This window comes from Crinia signifera, chromosome 9 (genome assembly GCF_055691185.1).
Source record: "Crinia signifera chromosome 9, ASM5569118v1, whole genome shotgun sequence".
Classification (NCBI taxonomy): domain Eukaryota; kingdom Metazoa; phylum Chordata; class Amphibia; order Anura; family Myobatrachidae; genus Crinia; species Crinia signifera.
Genome location: NC_139225.1, coordinates 145483217 through 145495598, shown reverse-complemented (window position 1 = coordinate 145495598; position 12382 = coordinate 145483217). Strand labels below are relative to the sequence as shown.

The 12382-nt window shown below is 48.6% G+C and overlaps 1 protein-coding gene across 1 annotated transcript in view; it reads right to left on the bottom strand.

Annotated features, from left to right (window-relative positions):
• SLC44A4 (solute carrier family 44 member 4) overlaps positions 1–4644 on the bottom strand; it is a 72658-nt gene extending 68014 nt beyond the window's left edge. Inside the window, exon 1 of the mRNA XM_083160114.1 lies at positions 4546–4644. Coding sequence (XP_083016240.1) covers positions 4546–4561 — 16 coding nt within the window. The 5' untranslated portion in view covers positions 4562–4644. The remainder of the gene's footprint in view (positions 1–4545) is intronic.
• Between the last annotated feature and the right edge of the window lie 7738 nt (positions 4645–12382).

Here is a 12382-nt window from a genome sequence, read left to right as displayed (position 1 = left end):
CAGACACCAAAAAAAACCTTATCCCGTGTCACCTTTTTTTCTTTGACCATGTCCACTTTTTTTGCTGTGTCAACCTTTTATCTGCTGTTGTTTTTGGGGGGTGCCGCACCCTGCACCTAGATAGGGACCCCCAGTATACAGCGAAGCCTTGACGTTGGCTTGGGGGCATACACGGAATTTTGCGCAAAATATATGTAACCAATATCTCTGAATTCTATTATCACGTAGTGTTCTAGTCTGGTTACTACTAATAACATTCAGTGAGCTGGGGGAAACCATGTACTGTTACTTACTCAGTATTACCCCGCCTACCATGCCCCTGAGTGGTGTTACTAAGCTAACTGAGCACCTGCCACTATCTATAAACATGGGATAACTTCTCAGACCCCCAGCTATCGTTTATCAGTGGATTATACTTCAGGCGCCCAAGGCATAATCCGTGGATAGCTCCTGGTGAATCTACTACCTGCGGGAATTTACTACAGATAATTGGAGATCGTCCTAAACCTTAAAACTAAATAATAAACAAAGAAATGAGATGTTACTTGGAGGAATAACACAACTAGTAGGGTGGCAGTAGAAGGAACGCCAGCTATCAGTGATGCCACTTGACTGAGGCAAGTTCACTTCCAATAAAATCTGCATTAGACAATTGCCATGCCAACAAAAACAATGAACAACAGATATCTAACTCCAACAGCAATAGCACATGCAAATCCCAGCCAGCAGAGCGGAGCCACTGAGCACAGTACAGTAGGGTGACGTGCTTCTGCTAGGTAAGTATTTATGAAGAGAGGCAGGGGCGCCGAGAGGCGGGACGGGCAAGAATGGATTACTCATGCCTGGCCTTGTTAAAGGGGACCTGGCTTGTTTATAGGGCCCAGATTGGTGAAAGTGGGCCTATAAACAGAGGTATGCCATATACACATACAAATGAAACTCCCACACGATATGTACATAGATTACCGATTATAAATATATACGCCTACATGTTTGACAAGATAAATACAGTTCTTATGAAAACGACCAGAAACAACATTTTTGCAGCAGCTAAAAATAAGATGTGGTGAAATACTGAAGAGATTAATGGCTGAAAGTATAATAATATAGCATTGGTAACCTCCATTAGCACACACGGCTAGCAATCATTACACAATACGCTTGCATCCAGTAAGAGGGATGAGGTGTGCCGGCCGGAGGAAGCACATTTGTGACTCATATATCAGCTCTCTGGGCGCTGGGAACACCACTGGCAGCTCTCAGTGGGGTCAGTGAGGAGAAGGCTGGAATTACACCCATAAAACACAGCTTGTCAGCAGCTGGGTGGTGGGGGGAGAGGCAGGTAAAACTGGTTGTACCTGGGTCATGAGTAAAAAGGCCACTAGTGAGAGGTGACCAGGGCTGCAGTGCTAAGAGAGCGAAATATGGCGGGAGACAGACAGTACGTTGAAGTTTGTCATTGGGAACAGACAGAGGAATGAGTGAGGGGGCAGGAATTTACATAACACACATGCACATATCCCGGCCAGGGATATTCAGGGGGTGCCGCCGGTATCCGGGAGGGTTGCCCACCTTTCTGGGGGGGGGGGGGGGGGAGAAATACATGATTTTTGGGAGCCTCGCAGCCATTCCGTAAGGGTAGGCAACCCCGGTTCACATACATACATACATACATATCCAATTTTTTTTTTTGTTTCTTAAATAGCGCAGCATATTCCGTCGCGCTTTGCAATAGGATATACCATATGAGCTTTATCAAGGTCCACAGCAGTACAGCTGGACACTGTTTCTGCATTTGGCAAGGTCTGTGTCCAGTTGTTGCTTTTGCGTCTTTTCATTCTAATGTGTATAGGCCGACTCGAAGCAACAGCTTGGAGAGTTAGTCTGCTACCTTCTGTGTTTGTGCATGTGTGAGAATGAGATGTAGCTTCACTTTCTGCCAGCAGATGGCAGTGTTTCGGAGATTAGCGGACACTAGCCATATACTGTATAGATAATTATCCGGAATTTGTATGGAGCCACAAGGGGTCTGCAGCGCCTTACAGAGTGCAGTAACAGTATGAAAACAATAAGAAAGAAGTAAAGAGCATTACAGGATAGACATGGACAAGGTTTATACACATTGCTGCATCAGCGGCCAGAATACCCAAATCAGCAGCGAAGCAGCTGATCTTCTGTTATTAAGTTACTGTGCTGTATACACAAGAATTGGCATTGATTTCCTGCATGTTTTACCCTGGTATCACTGATACAGTAATGGGAATGGGAACTGGTGACAGGAAAACTGCTGCTATAAGGGGACAGAGAAGGACAATATTGATACAGTACTTAGGGACGTGACACATAGTTGCCTACCCTCCTGCATTCTGCAGGAGACTCCCTGAAATAGCAGCAATCTCCCTCTCTCCCTCATTGGTCTAGCAATCTCCCTCATTTCACCTAGCCCACATTACACTGTTACATTTTGGGGGGAAAAAGTAATGAGAGATAGATACATTTACATTGAATCATCAGCGCTATTTCCCAGCACTTTACCAAGTATAGTATCTCTTACTAACTGCTTTGTGGCTCATCTACATTTGGATACAAATCATTTTAAAAGATTCCCCTCAGATGTAGTGGTACACACCCACGCTTCTAGGTGCCACATTCACAATCTCTTTTCACAATCTCTCCATATATGGAACTAGACACGCCCTTTGGGTGGAGCATGGCACGCCCACTCAATGGGGCGCTTGCAAAATTCTGCTACCAACTATAATCTCCCTGAAACTAGTTTTCAAAAGTAGGCAAGTATGACGTGACAGTGCTGGACATGGCGAATACAGTACATAGGGACAGGTGACAGTGCTGGACATGGCGGATACAGTACATGGGGACAGGTGGCAGTGCTGGACAAGACTGATACAGTACATAGGGACAGGTGGCAGTGCTGGACATGACTGATACTGTACAGAACATAGAGACTAGTGACAGTGCTAGACATGGCGAATACAGTACATAGGGACAGGTGACAGTGCTGGACATGGCGGATACAGTACATGGGGACAGGTGGCAGTGCTGGACAAGACTGATACAGTACATAGGGACAGGTGGCAGTGCTGGACATGACTGATACTGTACAGAACATAGAGACTAGTGACAGTGCTGGACATGACATACAGTACATAGGGACAGGTGGCAGTGCTGGACATGGCTGATACAGTACATGGGGACAGGTGACAGTGCTGGACATGGCTGATACAGTACATAGGGACTGGTGGCAGTGCTGGACATGACTGATACAGTACATAGGGACTGGCGGCAGTGCTGGACATGACTGATACAGTACATAGGGACTGGCAGCAGTGCTGGACATGACTGATACAGTACATAGGGACAGGTGGCAGTGCTGGACATGACTGATACAGTACATAGGGACAGGTGGCAGTGCTGGACATGGCTGATACAGTACATAGGGACAGGTGATAGTGCTGGACATGACTGATACAGTACATACTGGGACAGGTGGCAGTGATGGACAAGACTGATACAGTACATACTGGGACAGGTGGCAGTGCTGGACAAGACTGATACAGTACATACTGGGACAGGTGGCAGTGCTGGACAAGACTGATACAGTACATACTGGGACAGGTGGCAGTGCTGGACAAGACTGATACAGTACATAGGGACAGGTGGCAGTGCTGGACAAGACTGATACAGTACATACTGGGACAGGTGGCAGTGCTGGACATGACTGATACAGTACATAGGGACTGGCGGCAGTGCTGGACATGACTGATACAGTACATAAGGACAGGTGGCAGTGCTGGACATGACTGATACAGTACATAGGGACAGGTGGCAGTGCTGGACATGGCTGATACAGTACATAGGGACAGGTGATAGTGCTGGACATGGCTGATACAGTACATAGGGACAGGTGGCAGTGCTGGACAAGACTGATACAGTACATAGGGACAGGTGGCAGTGCTGGACAAGACTGATACAGTACATACTGGGACAGGTGGCAGTGCTGGACAAGACTGATACATTACATAGGGACAGGTGGCAGTGCTGGACAAGACTGATACAGTACATAGGGACAGGTGGCAGTGCTGGACATGACTGATACAGTACATAGGGACAGGTGGCAGTGCGGGATAAGACTGATACAGTACATACTGGGACAGGTGGCAGTGCTGGACATGACTGATACAGTACATATGGACAGGTGACAGTGCTGGACAAGACTGATACAGTACATAGGGACAGGTGGCAGTGCGGGATAAGACTGATACAGTACATACTGGGACAGGTGGCAGTGCTGGACATGACTGATACAGTACATATGGACAGGTGGCAGTGCTGGACATGACTGATACAGTTACAGTACATAGGGACATGCCCTGCTGAGACCGTAGTGGACAGCTGATCAAGAGCAGACCACAGGGCTGGATTATACCTAATACAGGTTACTGGGTGGCATGTTTTACACTCTCCAGGTGAGCCCAGGTAACTGTAACGCCAGGTAAGTATAATGTTCCTGTATACAGCACTCACCGTACTCCTCCGCCATCTCTCCTTATCCCCTTGCTGCCGCTACCCCGGGCGCCTGGGTCTCCCTTTCCCTCTCCCGGTCCTTGTTGTCACCTGGTCCCGCCCACCGCTATCACCTGTACTGCACGCAGCTCCGCCCACAGATGTGATCCGTATCGCCCGGAGTCCCGCCCACCGCTCTCACCTGTATTACTCGGATCCCCGCCCACTCCCAGAGGGACACGCCCTCCTTCCACATCTCCGGGACAGAGCTCCGGTAACACGCAGCAGCGCTATGTGCTCCCTGCCATCCATTACACAGGAGACCACTGACCTGGGCTCATTCATAATTACCCGTGAGACGGCTAGGGGGGCGGGGGCGGGACTGTCATGATGATGTGTGTAATGTCCATTAGCTGCTGCTATAGCCATGAGCCTCACACTGGCCCTTATTCTGATTGATGCGTACTTTTCCGCATACTTTCGGATAGCGTCTTTACGGCGTCTGCGCATGCGTGGAGAACGCAACGCGCATGTGCCACGCATTGACTCCGTACCTGTTCGGCCAAATCCCGTACAAAACTGTGCACCGCAATCAGTCTGGAAATATGGGCGTATTATGGGCGTCATGCGGAATGACACATGGGCGTAGTTTAAAAGTGGGCAAAACTGGGAGGAAACATGGGCGGACACGGGGGAGTACACTTATGTTGGGGGGCGTGCATTCGGATAGCACTCCGAATGCACACGAACAAAACCGATAGAAATGTGCGGTGTCCATAAGTCAAGTATTGCTTTGCGGAAACCACTCGGTCTTGCGGTAGGCGAACGGAACGCCTAATGACTACAAGCATTAACACCTGAACCCAATACAATCGACTCCTTTACTCATTACTCACTAATAGGACGCTTGTCAGTGCTTTAATTGAAACCATTGCACTTCAATTGCTGTAAGGGTTAATGTGTGCAATGCATGTGTTAGGCATGGTTGTAAGGATATATTGGCATATAATTGATTCCAATTCCAAATAAACATTTTTTTATGAGGATAGGTAATTGAATAAGTGGGTCATGTGATGTATTGCAGAATAGACATAATAGTGGGTAGTTTTGCGTAAATACACCGCTTCCGTGCGGACGGACCGCTTGCCATCCGTTCGGATGCGGTATTCCCGTGCATACTCTGTAATACCGTGCAGAATCGGAGTGTTTCCCCCGCACACGCATGGTTTGTATGTCGTCCGTAAACACGCCCTGTTCTTAAAGAGTGAGTCCGTCCGAATGCGGAGGACACGTGGGCGTTTCTACGGACGATGGCCGCACGCGGCAGCACAGCGTGGCGTGCGGACCGCACCGTAAGAATTCGGGAATATCCGCATCAATCAGAATAAGGGCCACTATTTGTGCTGAGACGTACTAGTCATAGAGACACTGCCCCCTGCTGGCTGTGCTTAGCCACATACATTGCCCTCTGCTGGGTGAGCATAGCCACAGATACACGGCCCCCTGCTAACTGAGCCTAGCCACAGAGACACTGCCTTCTGCTGGCTGAGCATAGCCACAGAGACACTGCCCCCTGCTGGATGTGCTTAGCCACAGACATTGCCCTCTGCTGGGTGTGCATAGCCACAGAGACACTGCCCCCTGCCAACTGAGCATAGCCACAGAGACACTGCCCCCTGCTAACTGAGCATAGCCACGGAGACACTGCCCCCTGCTGGCTGTGCATAGCCACAGAGACACTGCCCCTTGCTAACTGAGCCTAGCCACAGAGACACTGCCACCTGCTGGCTGTGCATAGCCACAGAGACACTGCCCCCTGCCAACTGAGCATAGCCTCAGAGACACTGCCCCCTGCTAACTGAGCATAACCATAGAGACACTGCCCACTGCTAACTGAGCATAGCCACAGAGACACTGCCCCCTGCCAACTGAGCATAGCCACAGAGACACAGCCCCCTGCTAACTGAGCATAGCCACAGAGACACTGCCCCCTGCTAACTGAGCATAGCCACAGAGACACTGCCCCCTGCTAACTGAGCATAGCCACAGAGACACTGCCCCCTGCTAACTGAGCATAGCCACAGAGACACTGCCCCCTGCTAACTGAGCATAGCCACAGAGACACTGCCCCCTGCTAACTGAGCATAGCCACAGAGACACTGCCCCCTGCTAACTGAGCATAGCCATAGAGACACTCTATCCCCACTTCGATAGTATAGCATGAACTAGTCAGTTTAAAAAAAAATCATGAAAAACGCATGGCTACCATTTTCCATGTCGACGTTTCACCATGTTCAAGCAATGCATTTCAACTTTATTCATGTGTTGACCTTTTGACTGTCCATCAATAGTGGTCAACCTTTTGACTGTCGACCTTGACACTGTCGAACTAATGAGCGCACAACATTCCAAGTGACCGTCCAGTACTTACAGCACTCTGCAGTCACACAGAAGTGGCTGTGAGAATCTGTGTGTGAATAATTGCTTACCCGTTATTTATATAGCGCACACCAATTCTGCGGCACCAGGGGAGTCTAAAGAGAGGAGGCGGCCCGTGTGCAGCCTCCTCGGCCGGTCCAACTCATCTCTGCCGGGAGTGGTAGTGTCTGAGTACTAGAGCGCTCAATCCCTACTGCGCATGCGCCAGCCTCCACTGCCTTGTGGAGTCTGAGCACTAGAGCGCTCAATCCCTACTGCGCATGCGCCAGCCTCCACTGCCTTGTGGAGTCTGAGTACTAGAGCGCTCAATCCCTACTGCGCATGCGCCAGCCTCCACTGCCTTGTGGAGTCTGAGCACTAGAGCGCTCAATCCCTACTGCGCATGCGCCAGCCTCCGCTGCCTTGTGGAGGCTAAGCACTAGAGCGCTCAGTCCCTACTGCGCATGCGCCAGCCTCCGCTGCCTCATGGAGTCTGAGCACTAGAGCGCTCAATCCCTACTGCTTATGCGCCAGCCTCCGCTGCCTTGTGGAGTCTGAGCACTAGAGCGCTCAATCCCTACTGCGCATGCGCCAGCCTCCACTGCCTTGTGGAGTCTGAGCACTAGAGCGCTCAATCCCTACTGCTTATGCGCCAGCCTCCACTGCCTTGTGGAGCCTGAGCACTAGAGCGCTCAATCCCTACTGCTTATGCGCCAGCCTCCACTGCCTTGTGGAATCTGAGCACTAGAGCGCTCAATCCCTACTGCTTATGCGCCAGCCTCCGCTGCCTTGTGGAGTCTGAGCACTAGAGCGCTCAATCCCTACTGCGCATGCGCCAGCCTCCACTGCCTTGTGGAGTCTGAGCACTAGAACACTCAATCCCTACTGCGCATGCGCCAGCCTCCACTGCCTCACGCAGTCTGAGCACTAGAGCGCTCAGTCCATACTGTGCATGCGCCAGCCTTGGCTGCCTCACGGAGTCTGAGCACTAGAGCGCTCAATCCCTACTGCGCATGCGCCAGCCTCCGCTGCCTTTTGGAGTCTGAGCACTAGAACGCTCAATCCCTACTGCGCATGCGCCAGCCTCCGCTGCCTTGTGGAGTCTGAGCACTAGAACGCTCAATCCCTACTGCGCATGCACCAGCCTCCGCTGCCTTGTGGAGTCTGAGCACTAGAGCAATCAGACTCCACTGCGCATGCGCCAATCACTGGCTCTCGCCGCAGGACTCCAGAGGAAAAGTGGGTGCAGTGCGCGCCGTGTGGGCCCCCCTGGGACCAAAGAAAAAGTTAATAAAAGGAAGCAAAATAGAATTTCTAAGCAATTTTGGGAAGTAACTCATTCATATCAGAGTTTATGGGTGTGGGTCAGTGGGGTGACCAGAATCACAGCAAAAGTGAATAGGTCGACCCCTTTTGTTTGATGTGCAGTAGATCGACTGGGACAAAATGTCAACAGGTCAGTAGGTCAACATGCAGGGCTATTTTTGGCCCTGAACACCGTTCCTGAAGCTCTTTTGCATTATGAAATAATTCATCAATTATATAGTTTACTTTTAAGCAATATGCACGGTTATATTTTTTCATGCAGGACTCCGGGAAAAGTGTCCTATGAATGGCCTCACAATCACCTTGCGTTACAAGGAAGTAAGATAAGCATTATTATTATATTCAGTATCAGAGTGTTGGCAGTGAGGTGTAAGTATATAAAACAGTGATAAGGGTGGAGAAGCGGAGCCAGCGGAGAAGCGGCCCATGGCATCCAATCAGCACTGACATAACATTTATCATGTACATACTATAAAAGTATACAGAGCAGCTGATTGGTTGCAATGGATAACAACTTCTCCAATGGCACACTTCCCCACTCGTATAACCACTTCATACATTTCCCCTTGTGTTACATATCAGAGGGAGAGAATACTATATATCTATCTACACATTGCAATATGCTGCTTAGCCATTTAAAAAAATGTAGCTGCCTTTTTCTATAAGTCTGTGGCTGTGTAAGATCCACAGGACTTGTGTGTCTCAGGTAAGGTGTGTATCACAGATGTTAGTGTAAGTCACAGATCCAGTGAGTAATCCTACAGCATTACCGGCCCATCTCAGGCACTGGACTTGTGTGTCTCAGGTAAGGTGTGTATCACAGATGTTAGTGTAAGTCACAGATCCAGTGAGTAATCCTACAGCATTACCGGCCCATCTCCGGCACAGCACTTGTGTATCTCAGGTAAGGCATGTATCACAGATGTTAGTGTAAGTCACAGATCCAGTGAGTAATCCTACAGCATTACCGGCCCATCTCAGGCACTGGACTTGTGTGTCTCAGGTAAGGTGTGTATCACAGATGTTAGTGTAAGTCACAGATCCAGTGAGTAATCCTACAGCATTACCAGCCCATCTCCGGCACAGGACTTGTGTCTCAGGTAAGGTGTGTATCACAGATGTTAGTGTAAGTCACATATCCAGTGAGTAATCCTACAGCATTACCGGCCCATCTCAGGCACTGGACTTGTGTGTCTCAGGTAAGGTGTGTATCACAGATGTTAGTGTAAGTCACAGATCCAGTGAGTAATCCTACAGCATTACCAGCCCATCTCCGGCACAGGACTTGTGTCTCAGGTAAGGTGTGTATCACAGATGTTAGTGTAAGTCACATATCCAGTGAGTAATCCTACAGCATTACCAGCCCATCTCCGGCACAGGACTTGTCTCTCAGGTAAGGTGTGTATCACAGATGTTAGTGTAAGTCACATATCCAGTGAGTAATCCTACAGCATTACCAGCCCATCTCCGGCACAGGACTTGTGTGTCTCAGGTAAGGGGTGTATCACAGATGTTAGTGTAAGTCACAGATCCAGTGAGTAATCCTACAGTATTATCAGCCCATCTCCGGCACAGGACTTGTGTCTCAGGTAAGGTATGTATCACAGATGTTAGTGTAAGTCACAGATCCAGTGGGTAATCCTACAGCATTACCGGCCCATCTCAGGCACAGGACTTGTGTGTCTCAGGTAAGGTGTGTATCACAGATGTTAGTGTAAGTCACAGATCCAGTGAGTAATCCTACAGTATTATCAGCCCATCTCCGGCACAGGACTTGTGTCTCAGGTAAGGTATGTATCACAGATGTTAGTGTAAGTCACAGATCCAGTGGGTAATCCTACAGCATTACCGGCCCATCTCAGGCACAGGACTTGTGTGTCTCAGGTAAGGTGTGTATCACAGATGTTAGTGTAAGTCACAGATCCAGTGAGTAATCCTACAGTATTATCAGCCCATCTCCGGCACAGGACTTGTGTCTCAGGTAAGGTATGTATCACAGATGTTAGTGTAAGTCACAGATCCAGTGGGTAATCCTACAGCATTACCGGCCCATCTCAGGCACAGGACTTGTGTGTCTCAGGTAAGGTGTGTATCACAGATGTTAGTGTAAGTCACAGATCCAGTGAGTAATCCTACAGTATTATCAGCCCATCTCCGGCACAGGACTTGTGTCTCAGGTAAGGTATGTATCACAGATGTTAGTGTAAGTCACAGATCCAGTGGGTAATCCTACAGCATTACCGGCCCATCTCAGGCACAGGACTTGTGTGTCTCAGGTAAGGTGTGTATCACAGATGTTAGTGTAAGTCACAGATCCAGTGAGTAATCCTACAGCATTACCGGCCCATCTCCGGCACAGGACTTGTGTATCTCAGGTAAGGCGTGTATCACAGATGTTAGTGTAAATCACAGATCCAGTGAGTAATCCTACAGCATTACCAGCTCATCTCAGGCACAGGACTTGTGTGTCTCAGGTAAGGTGTGTATCACAGATGTTAGTGTAGGTCACAGATCCAGTGAGTAATCCTACAGTATTACCGGCCCATCTCAGGCACAGGACTTATGTGTATCTCAGGTAAGGTGTGTATCACAGATGTTAGTGTAAGTCACAGATCCAGTGAGTAATCCTACAGTATTACCGGCCCATCTCAGGCACAGGCCTTGTGTCTCAGGTAAGGTGTGTATCACAGATGTTAGTGTAAGTCACAGATCCAGTGAGTAATCCTACAGCATTACCAGCCCATCTCAGGCACAGGACTTGTGTATCTCAGGTAAGGCGTGTATCACAGATGTTAGTGTAAGTCACAGATCCAGTGAGTAATCCTACAGCATTACCGGCCCATCTTAGGCACTGGACTTGTGTGTCTCAGGTAAGGCGTGTATCACAGATGTTAGTGTAAGTCACAGATCCAGTGAGTAATCCTACAGCATTACCGGCCCATCTCAGGCACAGGACTTGTGTATCTCAGGTAAGGCGTGTATCACAGATGTTAGTGTAAGTCACAGATCCAGTGAGTAATCCTACAGCATTACCGGCCCATCTTAGGCACTGGACTTGTGTGTCTCAGGTAAGGCGTGTATCACAGATATTAGTGTAAGTCACAGATCCAGTGATATTACCAGCCCATCTCAGGCACAGGACTTGTGTATCTCAGGTAAGGTGTGTATCACAGATGTTAGTGTAAGTCACAGATCCAGTGAGTAATCCTACAGCATTACCGGCCCATCTCAGGCACAGGACTTGTAAGGTGAGAAGTGACAGAATGCAGACTTGGCTCCGCTATGTTCTCATCATCACGCAGTAGATCTCCAGTTGTTCACTTCCGACCCAGACACACACATTAAAAACAACCAAAATAACCCATCAGATAAGGTGGTGATGAATCTATACCAAAACATAGCTAGTTGGTATTGGTGGAGGGTTTTCAAGTCAGGCTATAATTAGTCACAAACAAAAAATATAATATTACTTCTCCTCTAGTCATCGGATTTATTAATTATAAGGCTCTAACTTCCATGGAATCTCCTGCACAGCGCAGTCAGTGATATAGGAGTTTATGAAGTTTCAGCTGTCAGAGCTGGATGCCAATATTAAGCAGCAGATCTCCCAGAATGCAAAGAGGGATCTATATAGATCCCTCCCCAAAGTGTGTTATATAACGCCACACATGCATCTTAGCATGGCTGGGAACATAACCCAGAACTTGTGGGCCCCCTAGCAACATACAGAAGATTATGCCCTATTACAGGGCCTTAGCTCATTTTCAGAAGCATAGTAGTGCCCTAGTTTTATTTTGTGTACCATTGTAGCTCCCTAGTTTACATGATGTCACAATGTAGGGTTACCTGTACACATTATGCCACACAGTCACCATCTCATTTGATGCCCCATTGCAGTGGCCCCTGGTCATCCTGTGCTATGTTAGTGCCTCAGTAAATATTACGCCATGGCAGTGCCAAAATGTTATATTCAGCAACATTAATGTTCCCAGTTCTATTGTGAAACACTATAGTGCACTCAACCAGGTCAGATTATAGCACATATTAAGGTGGCCATACACATGCAGATTTATCTTCAGATCTGGCTGGTTGGAACAAAATCCTGGTTATGGAT